At 40.6% G+C, this 20,396-nt stretch overlaps 1 protein-coding gene across 2 annotated transcripts in view; it reads right to left on the bottom strand.

Annotated features, from left to right (window-relative positions):
* Positions 1-483: 483 nt before the first annotated feature.
* The window catches only part of RET (ret proto-oncogene), a 136,648-nt gene continuing 116,735 nt past the window's right edge, over positions 484-20,396 (bottom strand). Inside the window, exons 16-20 of one of the 2 annotated variants that reach the window (XM_020802288.3) lie at positions 17,278-17,348; positions 10,291-10,428; positions 6,533-6,632; positions 4,326-4,473; positions 484-2,455 (exon numbers count right to left, since the gene is read on the bottom strand). In XM_020802288.3, coding sequence (XP_020657947.2) covers positions 2,298-2,455; positions 4,326-4,473; positions 6,533-6,632; positions 10,291-10,428; positions 17,278-17,348 — 615 coding nt within the window. In that variant the 3' untranslated portion in view covers positions 484-2,297. Of the gene's footprint in view, positions 2,456-2,780; positions 4,474-6,532; positions 6,633-10,290; positions 10,429-17,277; positions 17,349-20,396 lie in introns of those variants that run through there. The other variant, XM_078391039.1, reaches the window with a different exon arrangement.

A 20,396-nucleotide genomic window follows, 5' to 3' on the forward strand; every position in this document is an offset into this window, starting at 1 on the left:
ACCCTCAGCCAAGTTGAAATTATTACTGTAAACTTAAAAAAAGGGAAAAAGAACCAAAGTGCCCTGACAATGAGGCAGAAAGACTGACACCATCTGAAGGGGGGGGGGATACTTTTTTTTGAGAAATTGGTGTAACTTATGCTGTAACACAAGCTTTACTCTCCCCCCTTGAAAATGACATAACACTGCCTCCCTTATATCTGCCACACAGCATATATATGGGTATTTGAATCACTGTAGGTAAACTTGGGTTTGAACCAAAGTATGGCATCCACATGTGTTTCCACATAGATCAAATCATCTGCTCCTTTAACAGCTGTCCCGCTTCTTTCTGGCATATCGCTAAGGCTTTTGGGTATACAATTCAGCTATTTATCCCATCATGAAGCCTGTGTGGACAGTTAGCTCGCACCCATATGGAGCTGTGGGCAGTGTTCTCTGATGTGATAACCCTGTGACATATTAGGTGGGTTGTGACATCAAAAGGGAGAATAGCAAATCCCCCATCTCTGTTGTCATCTTTTTTTATAGTATTTCCCTAACTTGCATAGCACTACTTTAATACAATGCCATATTGATGCATTGCTATTTCAATATTCCACTTACTTATTAAACAAAAAATGACGGCCTGAAAAAAGGCAGGAAAGGGGATTATGCTGATGTCATGAGCTCTAGCAGAGCTCCAGCTGAGAAGAAAGGCAGGAAAAGAAAAAGGGGTGGGGGGGTTTCCCTGCCTTCCATCTCTCTAACCTTCACCCCAATGCTTTCCCCTCACACCACTGCTACACTTGGCTGCTGTTGCTGTTACCTCCTTACTTGTGAGCAAATTGGGCAAACTTTGCTCACAAGTAAACCGATAATCCAAAGACCTGTATGGATCCTTCTCACAGGAGAATAAACATATCCAGTGTGAACCGAAGGATCGCTTAAGTGAGAGATGAAATAAATAGCACTGAAGATAAGAACCTTTTAAGTGTGAACAAGCCCACTCCAAATTCCACCATCTGGACAGGCCCTAAAAAGGCAGTCAATGCAGTGAATCATGCCACCACTTTCAGGGGCATGAGGAAAAAAAAACATTCTTAGGAGGAGGAACCCCTAAAGCTTTGCTACACATCTAAGCCCCACATTACAAAAATTGTTGGCAAATTTCTCCTTCCCTTGGAAATTCTCTGCCCACAAACAGGATGGAGAATTTTGAAAGGCCATCTGTGTACAACAGTAGTCTCAGATCCTAAGGTACAGGGAACCTCAATTAATCTTGCCCATGGTCAGTTTCAGTGACTGTTGATTGTTTTTCTGCAATTAAAGAGGGAAGGAGAGAGAATGCATTAACAATGAAACAGTACCATTTCTGCACTGTCCCACTGGTTATGCAATGGATGGCAAGACTTTTTTGAGCAGAAAGGACTGAAAATCCTCTTGGTATGATTTCAAACCAGATCCCTTTGTATTATTGGCTCATTTTAGTTCTGAGCACATTGAGAGATCTGTGAAATGGATATGAAAGGAAAATTAGTTGTGTGAGGTGGGTACTTTGTGATCATGTTTCTCTTAAAACTATATCTGGTATCAAAGTTTTCCATTGTGCTAAAGGTAAGAACAGTTTAACCCTGATTTAAGAAATCTGTTTTCCAGTTAAGACAGAACAATACATTTCCGCATGTTTCTGAGACTCCAAAAGCTCACTCTCAGTACTGACTTGAGCTGCTCAGGTGTTCTTGGTTCCAAAACCCCTTCAACTCAGGATTTGTTACTGCCAAAAACATGGTAAAACTATACAGCAAGCTGAGGAATTTGGGGCATAGATTGTTCCCGTAACATAATTTGTGCTTCATACTTTGATCAATTTGCCTTTTCTCAGCAATGACCATAGAAATCACAGCATATAATGCAACAACAGGGTTTCTCTTCCTCCACCACACCCGTTTATGACGGTTCCAGTACTGGGCCATTGCCCTGAACACTGTAAGGATGAAGTCCACTGGCCACAACTAATACATATCTACCAACACAGATTACTTAGACAATGGCAAAAAATACTCCCCCTAAACACTGGAACTATCAAGTGACCCAGTTTGATATGCCTTTGAAAGGGGAGTAACTCAGTTATAGTATTTATCACAAGAGGGGGAAAACACCACTTTAGCGACTACTAAAAGTAGGGGGGAAGTTTCCCATTCTAGTAATTCCTGTTGCTTCAACCAGTTCTTATTATACAAAGAATGAGCCAAGAGGATGACCATTCTTTGGACATTTGCTCCCCTCCTGAGTCATTACCTTTCACCAAGAAATTGTTAACTATCAAACTTGTCCATTAATTTTGCCGCTGAGGGTGAAACCATCCAGTTAGCATATACACTATCATTTGCATATCTTGAAAAGACAGACTTAGGGCCATCGCATCTTGTGTGTGGAGCGGGGCTCTCTTCAGGCCAGTTCGGGTATGACATGCCTAAAAATGAAAACAGATAATTTTTTCTGCACTGAAGAACCAAAACTTCATGTGCAGACAGTAAGGCCCTTGGCAAAACTCCCTTCAAAAATTGCAAGCCAAATTACAAAATACAACCTTCCTTTTAAAATTAAAAACCCCTCAGTCAAATGGAGAACTGTGTTTCAAAGGCACAGAAGCACAAGTTGCATTGAAGGCCAAAAACCATTTGGGGGGGGGGGGGGAGAGGAAAATAATAAAGTGCTCTTCTGATATATCCCAGTGCAAGCTAATACATTTGCTCCTGGTTAAGTCTTTGGATCTCAGATTGTTATATTTCATGGGAATACAGCAGAAGATTGGTTATTGTAATGGAGTATTCCTGTGGTACATAAAGTGCTCAAAGCAGCAATAAGCCTAGATAGTGCCCAAATCTAGGAAGTTTAAATATTAAGCATGCATGTATCAGTCCTGAAAACACGTCCCATGAAGCCAATAGGATGAATGCATATGTCTTGTCTTTCTTTTTTCCTTTTTTTAAAAGGGAGGCCCCAGAATAGGCTCCATAGGGGCACTGACATACATGAAAGGTCATATTTCATTTTAGGTCCTCTTCCTCTTCCTGAATTACTTTGTGGTACCTGTCTAGGTTTTTTTTGGGGGGGGGGTTATACAGGCCTAATTAAAGCTAAGACACTGCAAAATAAACCCTAGCTCAAGTTTCTCTGTGGGAGCCTCACTGTAATAGTTCTAGCCTGTTCAAAGGAGCATCTGAAGTACTCCTTGGTCACGGCAGGATTAGCCTGGCAATTAACCACCTTAAAATGTGTATTCATTTCAGGGTCTAAATATGAATTTTAAGAATTGGCGCTGAGAAATTAGGCTCCCAATCAGTGGCTTAATCATAGGAAATAAAAACAATGGGCCTAGGGGAAAAGTGACATGGCTTCTATAGAAGTAATTTAAAAGCATCACTAGCAGATAGAGAGCATTTAAATGAGACAAAAATGTAGGAGTTTTGGCAAGAACCATCTTTACTGTCCATCTCACCACCACAATATTAAAGCACATTCCTTTTAAGACACTTGCGACAACATTCAAAACATGGGTTAAATGCTGACATTTTTATGAGAAACCAAAAGCATGTGAAAACAGGAGAGGTTTCTTTCATGTGGTCCTTACCAGATCACCTTTCAGAGCTACAAAAGCTGTACTGGCTCTTTTCTGACTCCTCCCAACCGCATGACCAAGAGTAAGCTGACTCCTTTCTCTACCCCCACCTTAAATTCCATAACTTAGTAAGCGACCATGGCCGAGAACTTAAAATATACAGACATTTGGAATTAAGAAATCCATCCAAATAAAAACAAGAATGGATCCTTAACAGCGAAATAGGAAGGATACACTATATTGTCAAGAAGTAAAACAAGACAACCCTCCACTCTCTTGTCAATTCAAATGAGAGATGCTAAATACAATGATGCACTTAAAATCTTCCACCCCAATAGATAACACAAAAGTATAGTTTTAATTGGATATTTGTTAGCATTTTTTAAAATGTCCCCTGAGAGTCTTTCCCTGATCTAGGATTTTCTTCTTCTTTAACATACAATATATATTTAGTAATGTACGTTTTCACATCCTTTTTAAAAAGTTTTAAACACAGCTGCAAAAGACGGCTAAAGTAAGAGCCTAAGGCAGAATTTGACAGTGACAAATGAAAGAAAAGAAAAGAAAAGACTTGCCAAGCAAATTTTGACTGGATTCATTCAGACAAATAATATTATAAAGGGTATTACAGAGAGTGTGAGGACAGTGCAGAAGAAAATCACTTTGGGTGTGTGTGTGTGCGTGCACTGCTATAATCTAGTAAATGCATGTGAAATTCTACCATAGAGTTTGTTTTCAATCCATGTGGAAGGGAGGGTTCGAGGGAGGGGAGCATTATTACAATCCACGAGGGGTGTTTCCTCTTCTGAGAGTCCATCATCATAAAGCAGCGAGTCAGAAGGGGTGGAAGCAGCAAGGTCTAAATAGTCCTAAGCAGACAAAGAGAAGGCTGGTTAACAATGCACCCCCCTTTGGCTCTCATTTCTACTTTCATTTCTCATCTCTTAAACTGGGTGACTAAAGGCTCAGTGTAGGATGAGATCATTAACTTCTGCTTTCTGCAAGATTTGTATCCTTGGAGACACGTTTGTTTGGAGTAATACTAGACACACTTCCTTCGACATATGCTCAGTTACTACTCCCCATGAGTTGTGTTCCTTGCCAGCAAGTTAACATAGTGTGTTTGGCAGGCCACCTTGGAAAACTGCCCCTCCTCTCTCCACAATCTTGTCCTTCTTCCAGGTTAGTGGGAGAGAAGCAAGTAAGATTATCGGGCACAGCATGGAAGCCTCTCAGAGTGAACTTTCATTCAGTGTTAAGGGAACCATTTCAGAAGCACTGGATGTACTACAGGGTATCCTGCACATTACTAAAGACCAGCTAGAATCAGAAAGGGTAAGGCTTTAGTTCAGGCAAAACTTCATAAACAGTTACAGCTGGAGATGCAATATTGACAGAAATCCTCTTTGTAAATCTGCCAAGCACTACACTGAGGCAACAGGGAATTGCACAATTGGTCATGTGATTCCCATTGTGACTGTTGTGCACTGCACTAGCGGCAGTTCTGCCTTGGTGCTCTTCTAACTACTGTGGATGTCATTTTAGAAGAGGTAGCCGTGTTAGTCCGTGCAAACATATCAGGCAAAGAAACAAAACAAAACAAAACAAAAGGCAAAATATATGGCACCTTAAAGGCTAACTATTGTATTTTAATGTAAGCTTTCGTGGACATGTCCAGGAAATGTTGAGTTAAGCCCACATAGTACAGAACTTCAGCCACTGGATAAGATGACCTTTGTATGCTTATTTTATTGCTAGAAACTGCCCAGAGAAGTGGCAAGGCCACTAGATCGTGTGGTATAAAAACTGGTTCTTAACCTTTGTTACTCAGATGTTTTTGGACTGCAACTCCCAGAAGCCTTCACCATCAGCTCTGCTGGCTGGGGTTTCTGGGAGTTGCAGTTCAAAAACACCTGAGTAACAAAAGGTTAAGAACCACTAATATAATAAATAAAATCTTATGATACAAACATCCTAACGCCAAAGTTCTCATTTATATCATCCCACATCACTCAAATACAAGAGGAAGCCGTTAGCAGACTGAGGGAAATGCTGAGATTTGTAGGAAAAAAAATACCCGTATCAACAAAATATCCTAAGGGATGGAAAATCTTTTAAAAAGGCCTAGAGACTGCTGAAAGGGAAAAAAAGAGAGAACTGTATGAGAAGGAGAATGGAGTGGAGTGGCTGGAAAATATAGACAGAAGGGACACATAGATCTTAAAAAAAAATTAACAAAAATAACCACCCTATCACCGGGGTAAATCATTTTCTGGTGTTCAATGAGAAAACAGGGATAGGAGATGGAGAATGGCATGAAGTGAACAAAAGCTTTCAGCATTACCATATTCTGTTGCAAGGCTCCTCTTCCATTTCAGTCTGTGGCATACAATTATATCTTTTTCTTAGACGTTTCCTTAGACTAGTATCTCCAGGACCTTCAATCTCCAACTAGATCTGCGATTCCAAACCTTGGGGATGTGACCCCCAAAAGGGTTACAAAGTGTTTTCTGGGGGGTTGTGGGTCACTTTACATGTGTTGTAGCCCTTGTTAAACAATTTTTCCTTGACCTTTCAGAGCATGTATGTGTATATGTGAGAAACAGACACTTTGGAGGAGAAATAAGTTTCAACTCTCTGAGAAGGAATAACTTTACCGCATTAAAAATGCCTTTTTATGCAAACATTCCGGGATAGGGGGCCGCAGTTTATTCGGCTATTATAAAAGGGGGTTACAACTCAAAAATGGTTGGGAACCACTGTACTAGATAGTTATTTTTTCTGATCTTTCAACTGGACTTTCTATCATTTAGTCTTTTTTGGACTTGTCATCTAAGCTCATTTCAAAGATGTAGAATGGAAAATGGATATTATGTCTTAAATAAAACTGTACCCACTCGCTTGTATACAAATTTAAAAGGCACTTACCCTACTCTTTACCATCATCTTCTCTAATTCTTTACTAATCTCTGCAAATGTTGGTCTCTTATCTGGTTCCTGCTTCCAACAGTGAAGCATCACGTTGTACCTGCCAGAAAACATGGAAGATGTTATGTTATAAATGAAGAAAGTATTCTGCATCTTTAGCCCAATGTTCTTATACAGGGGTGTCTTCTAGCCCTAGTAGACCTCCATTTGAAGCTTAGAGGACACAGAGACCTTCACATGCACAGCTGGGTCTGAGGTTTAGTGGATGAAATAGTGTCAAGGAAACTGAAGGCTCCCCCACACATTACAACAGAAAAAACTCTTCTTCAAGCTAGATAGGTGATTCCCACCTGGATCCCATGGTGAATCCAATCAAAAGAGGAACGTGGCACGCAAGGGGTGAGGGAAAGCATTATTGGGGCAATAATCTAATGGAGGAAATTATGGTTCTTATGGCCACACGTCAGTTGCACGTGGTAGTGTAACCAGTACTGGTTCCTTTTGTATACCCTTCCTAGTTCTTGGCATGCTCTCATAAATACTTGATGGGAGCCAAACCTTCTCCCACCTCTCTCTCTCTCTCTCTCTCTCTCTCTCTCTCTCTCTCTCTCTCTCTCTCTCTCTCTCAGAATGCCTTCTCCTCCATGAGATCTATGGTGCACTTGCACTTCTCAACTTTGATGCATAAGACTGGATTGTGTCCAAAATAATGACTGTTTTAAGTAGATATCAACCTCCACTTCCCCCAGAGAATCTTCTAGGTTTTCCCCTAAGGTTTTCCTGTCCACATAATTTAATTTCATTTTTATAAGCCAAAATTTTGCAACCTGATGCCTGATTTTGGATGTTGATTTTTATGTTGTTTTAGTTAAGGTAAGTTATATTTTTCTTTTATTTGCCCTTTGTTATGATACTGTTGTTTTTAGTAAATTGTGTAATATACCCCAAGAAAAGAAGCAGGGGGTAGATTGTGCATCCTTAACATAAATAAGTAAATAGAATTTGTTTTTAAGAATTATAACCTGCATTTTGATCAAACAATATCCAAGGAAGCCTTTAAAAATAGCTTTAAACGCGGCAAAGCCCTGAAGTGGAAATCTACATAAGAAGACACCATATATAGATTCTATATGCTGCATGACTTTTGGCTGACTGGAACAGCTAATAATGTCAGATAACAACCTCCGTAGTCAAGCTGATTTTAGCACTGAAGATTTTTTCTTTTTCTTTTTTTAAAACCATCTTTGGTCAATTGCCTTATAGGCTATATTCTATGTAAGGAAGCCTTATTTGGCTGCTCAGAAGTCTAGGTTGCTATGTAGGTACTGTTCTAAAACAAAACAAAACTTCTTCAAGAACCATCAGGTACCAGAGTCTTTTATCTACTCTTTTGGGTGTATGAGAGCTGCCTCTTACATGAGCAGCTCCTGCCTGACTTGGGTTACCATATGAATCACCAAATTTCTGCATGTCATAATGACAGAACTGCACGGTGCTGGCAGCCAGGTGGTGGCACCAACTCTAGGTGAAAATATGAGACCCATGTAATTAGTTTCTACCCATGTAGTTGACTGTAACTTCTGGCTGTTTTGGAGTTGCTTGTAGAAATGCAACAGCTATAGCTGGTTTTGGCTAAGGCTTTTAGCATGGCATCATCCTGTCTCTTTCACTGAATTTTATGGAGGTTTTACATGACACCATTTGCCACTTGTAACCCTCCCTCATTTTTCCATGGCTTCTTTCATTTTTTTTTTCTTCTTAGTTCAAAAAGTCTGTTCAGGAAAAAACAGAAATGGCTGCAAAGTGCCTTCTAAACACTAGCATATTAAAAAAATCTCACCCAAAACACTTTGTTTCTCAGACCAAAAAGATAATATTTAAAAAGCTACCTATATTCCATGGAAGGACAGAATGGCTCATCCAGTCATGAGTGTGTGGAAATCTAGGGCCTCTTACAAATCTACAGTGAGACTTTGCGTAAAATCACAGTGCCTGCTTTTTGTAGCCTGCTGCACAGTCCAACTTCCTCTAGAAGTACCAAAGAAAATGTGCTTTTTCCCCAACAAATTTCAGCTCATACTCTTGGCATATTTTTAATGCATGTTTGCTCTGAGTCTGTTGCTTTACAATGTATTATCAACACGACAGAAAGGTGAAAGTTCTCTTCTTTGTTTTTTCTACTCTATTCTGGCCTCATCTTGTCAATGGCAATTTATTGTGTTATGATGGAAAATGAAGACACACACATACATGCACACCCTGAAAAATTGCAATTCCATGTGTCATAATAGGAAATAAAGAGAATAAGGATGCCAATTCATTTCAAGAAACGCTGGAGCTCATGATCCGACATATATCAATTGCTCTTCTGGCTAACTCAGCTGATCCAGCCAGGTTATATTGCCCCAACAAGAGTTCCCATTATGGAGCAATCACTTTAACAAGGTATGACACAATCAATGTCCAGAAAGTCACCAGCTCAAACACTGCGAAAGCGATCCTGGCGAGCACCACCTGCACCTACTATGACATGATGTAACAGGTGATACCAGAAATCCAAATTCCCTGTCCCATGTCCCTTGAAAGGTTTTTGCGTGTTCTGTGTCTTTTATAGGGATTATGGGATTGGCCCTGATCCTCCAGCTGGCGAGAGTGGGATCTCCACCTCCCCAAGTGTCAGGGCAAGACTCCTGGCCCACAGTTCACCTGTGGACTAGGGCATTAGCAGCAGGGAAGCCACAGGTGTGGCCATGGTGGAGATGGGACTTAAGGAGAGGAGGACTGTTGAGCTGATGTGGTCAATTGGGAGGCATTTGAGGTCAGCTGGGAGACTATCCCCTGCCATGATTCTGATACAGGTAGAGTTCTCCATGCCACCTTAGGAGGTAGATCAGGTGGAAGGCAGCTAAGAGGCTGGAGAACCAGAGATGGATGTGTTTCAGGCAGAGGAAGCAGAAGGTACAAGTGGCTACTCTGCAGAGACCTCCCAGTCTAGTTGCCGTCAGTTGGAGGGCCCTCCGGCTGTTCCTCCTCATACTGTGCCTCACTACTCTGGAGAGACAAACCAGGTCAAGATAAATTTTGAGCACACTTCTAGGGAGGAGGAGTACTGCACATATGCCGCCAGCAGAGACTATGGAGGGGTAGTGTAGGAAGCAGCCTACACTGCACTACTCTAAGGACAAGTGCTTGCATCCGGCACCTGTGCTGCAGCACTCCTTGCTTAGCCCACCTGCATGGCATCTTGGAACTTGTAGGGGAGATGGGTCTCCGCTCATCCCAGTAAAAGACTGTTGTGGAGTTTCTATTCCCTTTTGAGCCTTTTGGGAGTGAAGTCAACTTCCTGGTGCCCTAAAAGTTCCTAAGTGTATGGTTGACTCCTGTTGGCTCATTAAGAGGTTGAATTGCCCCAATAAAAATCTTGTCCCTGCAAGTACTTGTCATTTGGTTATGGGGGGGGGGGTTGCAGGGGTCACTCACAGGGATCAAGAGGAAAGCTTTTGATCCCTGTGAGTGGCGAAAGCACACACCTCACCTTATACAAGTTACTTTTTAAAAGGCTCTCAAGTCAGTCTACCACATTCTTTATAATGATGGGAGTGGAAATCTCTCCCCAGTGGATTTTGCACCCATTGTTAGCCATTTGCAGTGCCTTGTGACAATATCTTCATAGTGGAACACACCTAACACAGAGTAGCTGATCATGATACTTTAAGGATATCATCAGATAAAGGAATCTTTTGGATCATGTTACTTACATTTCCTCACTGCAGTTTTCTGGCTTTTCCATTCTATAGCCTGTTTTTAAGAGGTTAAATAGTCTCTCAGGAGCAATACCTGGATAGGGGTTACCTCCCAGAGTGACTATCTCCCAAAGCAGAACTCCAAAAGACCATCTGAGGAAGGAAGAAACCAACATTTACTAAAAGCACCACGATAAAATCTTTGTGCAAAAGTTAAACTGGTAAAATGGATTTAAGTCTATGTCTGTCTATAACACACATGGGTAAGTGCTGGTGAAATCTGCTAACTGAAAGTATAGTGCAGTTTTCTATATACAGTACAGTGGTGCCTCGCTTTATGATTGCCCCGCATTATGACGAAACCGCATTACGATGATCTTACGATGGTCTGAATGGGTTTTTTTCGCTTTGCGATGATTGGTTCCCTGCTTTAGGAACTGATTCTTCGCAAAATGACAATTTTCTTCCAGCTGATCGGCGGTTTCAAAATGGCCCCCGGGTAAATAAAATGGCTCCCCGCTGTTTTCTGGGACGGATTCCCCGCTTTACAGGCAGCGAAAATGTCTGCCCTATGGAGGATCTTCGCTGGACAGTGAGTTTCCAGCCCATTGGAACCCATTGAAGGGGTTTCAGTGCGTTTCAATGGGCTTTTTATTTTCACATTATAGCGTTTTCATTCTACAGCGATTTCGCTGGAATGAATTAACATCATAATGCAAGGCACCACTGTATCTGATTTCTCTGTTCTGATACAAAATGAAAAAACTTGCAAATATATGAGTATGAAGCCCAGTTTTTAGGGCTCAACAAATAAATGTCAGGCTGCAGAGACCAGATTATGAAATTTTGTTTCACACAGCAAAGCCTGTTATTTGAGGGCTACACTATACTTTGCAGATTGTCCATTGTCAGAAGCAAAAATTACATCAGTGTTCTGGAAAACTGTTTACAACACACCTTCATGAACTGAGCAATCACACTTGCAAAGAAAGAGCATGCTCACTTACCAATGTTGAGACAGAGACATGTTATTTTACAAACTACAAAAGGGATGAAAAGCTCCTGCTATGACAATTACTGTAGATGTTCTCAGCATTTAAGGCATTCCCTCTTCTAATAATTGGTTATCTGTAATGTACACTTTAACTCTGTGACTCAAATTTCTAAATTACACATAGAAATCACTAACATAACTCTTTAAAAATTAGTTTAACTTTTAAATGTGCTAGGTTTAACCTTCAGTCACAAACAGAGGATGTTAGGTATGGCTATTCCCTAAAAATGAGTGGGACTAAGGTAATTAACTGGGCATTTCCCCAGTCAGATATGTGGGACTTAGGGGTACTTTTTGCCTGTGGCTTCTCTGTCAGGGATTGAATCATCAGTCTCTGGCTTTGCATTCACAAAATATATTTCAGTCCATGGGATCCTTGAGAAAACCACACTTTGAAACTTCTTGGCAACTGTAGTCTTGTCTGGAGCAGCCTTCATTCTGCTTTGCACACAGACAAAAAACCACCCCACAAAAATAGTTACATATTTGAAAACTGAATTGCATGTTTCAACTGGTCATATGATGATTACTGAAACCTTTTCTATCCGTAACAGGCCTGTATTAATGAAAAGGACGAAGAGGTTGTCTGCAACTTCCCCGATGCCTGGATTCTTCAGTAAAACTTTTTGTAATGTGCTTGGAGCCCATCTGTTTGCCCTTCATGGCCTTAATTTGACTTAATGCTTCTTCCACACAATGTTATTATTTTCTCTATAATTATGCCAAACAGGTTTTGCAGTGATTAGGATCATACTCCCCAGGACCTCATCTGTTTTTAATCAAAAAACACTTTACAATATGTTTATTTCTTGAATTTATCTCTCTCATCACTTTTATCCTTACCACTCTTTTGAACTAAATAAATCTGAGCTGAAGTGATTAGTCCCAGTTTGGTCAGTGAAAGGATATGGCAAAACAGTAATCAAGTTAGGGTTCTTTACTCAAGGTCTGATACTCTACTTACTGCATCACAAAGTGTTAATATCTGAGTCAGCTCTCAATTTTAATTTTCCTTAAAAAGGAGGGGGTAGGCATTAACACTAGGTCTTTTTTTATCTGTATCCAGCTGAATACCTAATCTGTGAACACAATCCAGCAGAACATTTGTCTGCACGTCCCATTGGAAAAAAACTGGGAACTATGAAGGTCCCTACTGTGGCCTCTCGCTAGCGTAGTTTATGTAAAGGTATTTTATATTCCTTCCAGAAGTGAGTCATAATATTGTTAATATTCACTTCAGTGGCCTCTACCTAAACACTACAACTGAATTTTGCCTCTTGTAATGGACATATGGTTTGCTATTTCTGCAAACAGATCCATGTGATGGATAGTTTTGTTTACTGTAGTATATTTACAAATGAATAAATTATACCTGAGACACGAACACACTGTTATCTAATTCTGCAGCGCTGTGGCTCTAGAAATGTAGAAATCAAATAAGTGTTGTTGGGTACATTAGAGCACACAGTAAGTGACAGCCAATTATGTGCAGATGTGTTTGGAAGACTGGGAAGGAAATTAAGTTTCTGGAGGAGAAGCGTGGAAAGGTAGGAAAAACTGTACTGTAAAAGAAGCACTGGCATATTAATCCAAGCTAGCAAACTGCTTGCCAAATAGCAGAAATGTATACTAAAGCTTGATCGTAAAGAAAGTATGAACTTAGCAGAGTGATTGGGTAAATTTTGGATCTTCCTGAATAACATGATCATTCTTGATTTTTTTGTTACCCAAATTATGAAGAATGGGATTTTCTGCCATTCTGTCCCTAGGTATAAAATAGGTCTAAGATGAATTGTTGCTGATGTTCTAGATCCAGAGTGTCTGAATCGGTAGTGTAATGTCTCCATATACAACCGATGAACCCCCATGCAGTTATTCAGAGAAAGAGACATTTGAGTTTCCTGTTCCCAGGCAAAAATTCCCAAGTGCCCCAAGAATATTGCGTTACTTTCCCCTCCCTTCTTGGGCAGTACCCTTCTTGTCCATGCTGGCAAAATGATGCAAGAGGAAAAGACAAGCAGATTTGTGGTGGTTTTGTGTATGTGTCAAGAATCTGTATGTATACAATTGAATATGGTACAGCTGGTGATCTTACAGAATACAGTTACAAATCTAACACACACATATAACACAGTCAGCTCTCCAATGTATGCAACAAAAACATTCCCAACTTTTTCTTTTAGGGTGTCATGTGACCATCATAACAGGCAGGACAAAAATGGGGAATATGGAGTCAAGTAGATGTTGCTGAACTGCAGCTCTCTCATGCCTCACCACTGGCCATGCTGGTTAGGCGTGATGAAACCTTAGTCCTGCACTACCTGGAGGGCTAAAGGTTCCCCAGCCATAAGGTAGGACAAATGCACCAGGACAGAAGGCTGCTTCTCTGATGCTCCATGTGTGCCTCAGACTATTCAGTGCACTTCTGGCAAATGACACAGAGGATCTGACTTGCTGTAGCAGACCAGTCTCTGTTACCCAAAGTTCTGTTTCTAGCAGTAACTAGATAAAACTCCAGGAACTCATGAACACATTAAGAATGAAGTGGGGTTACCCCATTGTTCGATGCCACTAAGGGTTTCTGTTGCTGGAGTTCCACAGAAATGGGCAAACAGATGAGTGAATCCAGGCAGTGGTTAGCAGAGAGCTGCTCAGCAATGAAGAAATATTTGTCAGCAACAATTCTGGAAAAAAATCGTTGACTATCGTTACCACATCACTGCTGCTCAGCTACTTCCTAATTATGTAAGGAACATGGCCTAAACCAATGGTTGCACAAAGTGAATCTCCAACCAGACTGAATTTGTTAAGTTTTCCACATCACTTGCTACCAAATAATTTTAGTTAATAGTTTGAACTGGCAGTTTCCCAACGTTCTGTGGCTACCTCTTCATTCAATGACTGGAATATGCACAAGAAGTTTACTCAGTATTCTTCTATATGCCCAGGACCCAGTATTGTCTTTCAAGTTGCAAGCATTTCTCTTCTCTTCTCTTTTTTCTTTTCTTTTTCCCTCGAGGATTCCTTCTTCACATTCTTATAACTTTATGCTAAAGAACCTTTGTTTTCTCCCAGAGAGGCTATGTTATAGTTAGTACTGAACTTTAGAATTTTACAGAGTCAACAACGTAGAACTATGGCTCCTCATAAAATGAAAACGGGTAAATTCAATGATTTCTGAAGGAAGAGTTGTACAGTTGCCAGATTCTATTAAGCAAAATCTTTGTCCTTAATAACTGCACAAACGAGACAGTGTGTACAGCACAGCTGTTCTAAAATGGGAAAACTATCTTCTCTGAATGTTCTAAAGCAAGAGAGAACCAGATGCACATGGGATCTGACAAGCCTAGTGGAAGTGTACTGTGAGTAATGGCTGTCAAAGACAATGCAACATCACTACAGTGGGGTCTCTACTTACTGTAAGAACTTAATCTGTATTGGAAGGTGGTTCTCAAGTGGAAAAATTCTTATGTAGAATCTGCATTTCCCATAGGAATGCATTGAAAACCATTTAATCCGTATCTGCTCTTTTCCGTCCATAGAAACTAATGGGAAGCTGCTATTCCGCCTTCTACCACTAGAGGGGTTTTTTTCTTCTTTTTTTCCCCTTAGGTCAGGGAACAGTGTTAAAAGCACTTCTGACGAAGCTAATTTTGAAGCAATGGACTGAAAACCAATTAATCCGTTCTGGCTGTTTTTTTTATGTAGAGGCGTTCGTACAATGAAGCATTAGTTCCCATAGGAACTAATGCAAAGCTGGTTAATACCACTCTATCACTAGGGGGAGAACTTTTTTTAACCTAAGATGACCTAAGGTTAAAAAAAGAGCAGGAAAGTTTTTTTTTCCTGTTCTTATCTGGATTTTTGTTCTCAAGTAGAAGAAAAATTTAGCAAATGGAGCTGTTCTTAAGTGGAATTGTTCTTAGGTAGGGACGTTCTTAAGTAGAGACCCCACTGTACAGTCTAATGAGGCCCTCCTTTAAATCAAATGTTAACATTCTAAGGATAAAGATATAGCAGCAAATGAATAAAGCTGTGTCTTTCATCACTCCTTCACTATTATACTGCTGCCAGGTTTTGCCCAAAATTTAAGGCTTGCTGCAACTGAAGGGATCCAATCCTGATAGACAGAGGTCTTGAGGATGGGTGGTCCTTCCATCAGTGGTCTGGGTGACTCCCTTTCTTTTGGGGGGTCGACCCTCACCACAAAGAGCGAGGTTCGCAGCTTGGGGATACATCTGGACCCGGCGCTTACCATGGAAACCCAGGTAGCGTCCGTGGTCCGTTCCGCCTATTTTCACCTATGGCAGATTGCCCAGCTGCAACCATATCTTGATGGGGGGTCCCTCACTACTCTTGTCCATGCGCTCATAATCTCGAGATTAGACCATTGTAACACACTCTACGTGGGACTGCCTTTGGGATTGATGCGGAAACTTCAAATGGTGCAAAATGCAGCAGCCAGGCTCCTTAGTGCGGTTGAGGAAATATCAGCATATCTCCCCCACCCTTGCTGCTTTGCATTGGTTGCCCATTCATTTCCGCACTGATTTCAAAGTTTTAATGATGACGTATAAAGCCCTAAACGGTTTGGGACCTCCATACCTGGCAGATCGCCTTCTCCCACCCAGGTCTACCCAAATCACTCGACAAAGCCAGCAGGGATGGCTGAGGGGCCTTACGCCGAGAGAGGCCCGGAAGAAAAGAACAAGAAACCGGGCCATCTCAGCAGTGGCCCCTTGGTTGTGGAACACTCTCCCAATGGAAATCCACCTGGCTCCCTTGCTGGGTGTTTTTAAAAGCCATTTAAAAACTTGGCTCTTTAGGCAGGCCTTCCCTCCAGTCAATTAATTGATCTTTCTTTCTCAATTCTTTCTCAGATATTTCATCTTGATAATCTATATATGCATCTGTTAGTAGGTTTTATCATTATGTATCTTATTGTATTGTATTTTATTTTATTACTCCTGTAAGCTGCCCCAAGTAGACTTTGTCTAGAGGGGCGGGGTATAAGTCCAAATAAAGTTAAAGTAAAACTAAATAGATTCAGAGAGGATTATTAGAGAACCAGAGGCAAAAGACAGAGGACATGGTCAGTGACAGAGTGGTGATCAAGGCTGAGGAAAACAAGTCTGCTTGGCTACCCAAGTTGCTCACACTGAGAAGCTGTTCAGACTGAGAAGCCAACTTGAATAGAAAAGCTTTCTAGAATCTAGTGTGTTCCAATGGCCTATGAGGTCAGCTGAGAATATTCTGGTGGCACCCACAATCTGCACTGACTAATCTACCTCGTTTGCTGAGGTCTGGATTATTAGTAATGCATGAAAGCAGGGCTCCAAAAACTGGCTGTTGGATCAAGACTATGGGATCAAGACTAAGGGATCAAGATTCTGGATCAAGGCTGCCGACGGTGCCTTCCAAGCATAAGGTCTCCTTCAATATATAGCCAGCAGCACGAGAGCCAGTGCAAGGATCACAAATGAACAGGAAAATCTCATTGAGATTAGCCATCTACTTTCCAGGCAACTTCTCTTCTATCAAGGATGACAAGGGATTCAACTCATCTCAGGAACTCTAATTGCATGGAAATTAATGTTATCTGGTTTACAGCAATCCATTTCAATTTTAATTTCCCATAGTAAGAGGGGAAGTGCCTGAGAGAATGCAAGCAATTTAGATCTATGCATGTTTTGACTGCTGAAGTCTTAACCAAGAGAATTTAGAATTACTGTGACCTAGGAGGTGATGTGGGGAGGGAAAAGCGCTGAATATTTGACTTGATGCTTTGATTGAAAAACCAGTTTTCAGTGCTGGCATGCCACCCAGGTAGTGTTCATAAAGTAGGGCTGCTGAGCAGATTGTTCCTCTGCAGCCTCATGTGGAACTGCACAGTATGGACATAATAATAAAGATATATGATGGGGAGGGAGCCAAGCATGGAGACTTACACATCACTTTGGGTTGTGTAGATGTGATCAAAGAGAGATTCTATCGCCATCCATTTTACAGGTATCCGGCCCTGGAGAAAGAAAGATGAAGATGACTACTTGCAGTTGTTCTTTAGCACTATTTGAAGCCACTCATCACACAGATATTTCACTTCTGTCACATCTGTCTTGTACACATTGTAAATTAATATCACATGTCTTTTTTTACCAGGATACATGCTTGTTCCTTCATGTGGATTGTAACAAACTGTACTTTCAGATAATTGCACACTGTATCTCATGCATGCATCTACCACTGTCATATTATGCCAGGAAAAAGAATATTGTGCCAGGCAGGATGTTCCCAGTTATGTTCATTATGCTAATTGGCAGAAACTTCTGTACTATTTGCAAATCCCATGTTATCCTCTGTCCCCATTCTACTGAAACATGACAGGAATGGCTTAAAGAACTAATGATAAGCAGTAAAGATGGTAAAGAGAAGGGCCTAAGGATCATCCTTTTGTGACACAGAGTCATGCAAAGTAATGAAATCCTTTTTGTATCCCAATCAGAACTCAAAGATTTCTAACGTGTAACAAAAATATATTTCAAGGTAAGAACCTTCACAGAATAATTAATAATTAAATTGAAAGGGACTATAAGGCCATCGAGTCCAACCTCTTGCTCAATGCAGGAATCGTAATCAAAGTAGATCTGACAAATGATTCTCCAATTTTTTTCTTAAATTCTTAGAGAAAGTATTTAAACAAAACCTTGTTTTCTTTAAATATAAATCTTAGATTGTAATTGCCATAATATTCTACAACGGGAAATTCTGTGTGACTGTTAAAAAAAAACCTGGGGAATTTCTCTGTATACATCACAGGAATTGTTTAAAATGGCATTTTGTGGTTTAGGCCAGTGGTTCTTAACCTTTTTGAAAGAAACGCCCCCTTGAGCCATTGAGGAAGTTATCATCGCCCCCCTCTTATTTCTTATTATATCTTGTTTGTTTGTTTGTTTGTTTGTTTAAGACACTTAAATCCAATGACTCCTGAAAACAAAATTCAATTCCAAGAAAATGAAATGCCCCCAAAAAGTAACATTTAATGATTTAGTTGCAAGCGAATTTTAAGACTCAAAAAGAAATATAAAAAGGGCATAAAATGCAGGAACTAAAAATTTCAAGACGAAAACTCTGAAACTAAATTAAGATAGGAGGAAAATATATATTCATGCACATTGTAAAAAGGCTGCAGCCATCTTCACAGGTTTGGCTTGCTCCAGCGCCCCCTACCGCCCCCTTCTGCTCCAGCGCCCCCACGCCGCCCCTTTTCGTTCTACCGCCCCCCTGAAAAATGAAATCGCCCCCTGGGGGGCGTTATCACCCAGGTTAAGAACCACTGGTTTAGGCTACGGGCTTAATCACGTAACACAACTGTCTATCCATTTGGGTAGCAAAGCAGACTCTAATGAAATAAAGTTGAAGCCAATCATAAACATAAGATGCATTGGCCAAGTTTTGGTTACAGTATTACTACTAAGGCAATTTTTTTGGTGTGATTTTGACTGTGGAAATGTAAGTACAGACGAGGCCACTAACTCATATCTTAAACTTTGCTTTTAGATCTATTACATCTATGCAGATAAGCTGGAGTCTGATTCTAGTTCCCTGTTAGGTTTCTAGAGAACAGAGAAAGCCACAGGATTTCCTCCAAGAGCCAAGATAGTTCTCTGACACATTTTCAGACTTAGAATGTGACCAGATAGTGCTTTGTCTCGCATTCTAGATGGCTTTTGGCATGATCAGGTTCAATCTATATTTCAGTGACTACACAATGTCCTGATGATTCTAAACCAGCCCTACCCTTTTCCATGGTGATCAGTGCCTTTTTGGACCCCTAGTGGGGGTTACCATTTATTTTATTTTAGCATGGGTAGGATGACTCCTTTTTAGTTTGGTTTCTAGGATGTATGCTTGCCAGTACTGAACCAAAGAGGCACTAGTGTTTTCCCCAGCAGTTCAGTGCTGTGTGACTTGGGAGGCAAACCTCACTTACCAACATTTTTTTTTAAAAAAAAAATCCAGGTTTCCCCTCCTTCCCAGGAAGTGGGAGAGAGGAGATGATGCAGAGGGTAACGTTTTCCCCCCCTTTCCCCCCGTTTCTTCACAATCCAATGCCATATGACTTTGGTGGGAAGCCAATGAAGTGACATGTCACTTATCAATAAATATTCAAAGAAATATTCCCCCCCACCCGAGGTTCCCACTGCTTGCCACAGTGGGGGAGAAGATGCAAGGATATGGATGCTAAAAGGCAGGAACAGGCTACATAGGGTCATTTTGAGGTACAGTGTGGTTTCCTGTTCCCAAACCACCCAATCCTTGCAAGTGGATGCAAGGATTATTCTAAATTTATACTGCAATTCACGCAACCTTGTTTAGACTGATCAAATCTAGGATAATGTCACTGTCTAGCCACAGCCTTAGTTGTTAACTCAAACTAACTTCCTCCCACATGCACATACCTTATTTACAACATCTTCCTGGGTTGTACAGGAAGAAAGACATCTCTACCAATCATTTATGGGCTCAGCTAGATGAAGCATTTGTTCCTCCATATATATCTGATTATGTTCTGATATCAGTATTTTTCCATGATCCATGACAAAGAGTGACAAAACTCCAGGCTTTATGTTTTTTTTTTTAAACCACCTCTGAAATTATTATTTTTAAGGCATTCAGGCAGCCAGAGTTTCTCAGGTTGGAATGTTTCAACTGAACATTAAAAGAACTAAATAACAGCAAGAGAAGACCGTTTCTGAACTGTTGAAAAAAATTGTTTTTAAAGGCTACAGATTTACTAAGTGGATTTGCAGTGGTTATCTGCTGTCAAGGCCGCTCATTGGAAACTTTTAGTTTAGTACTAGCTCTACTAAAACTAAAACAAAGAAAAATCCTGCAGAGCAGATGATTTTTGAGGTGTTTCCTCAATATCTATATATTTTTTAAAAAAACGAATTATTTCTTGACGAAGGGCTAATTTCTTCAAGAGAAGTGTACTTAAGAATACATGTGGATAGAAGCCCCCAATGAGATCAGTTTCATTAGGTACCAACTAGTACAAAGTGGTGGA

The sequence above is a fragment of the Pogona vitticeps genome, chromosome 3 (assembly GCF_051106095.1).
Source record: "Pogona vitticeps strain Pit_001003342236 chromosome 3, PviZW2.1, whole genome shotgun sequence".
NCBI lineage: Eukaryota > Metazoa > Chordata > Lepidosauria > Squamata > Agamidae > Pogona > Pogona vitticeps.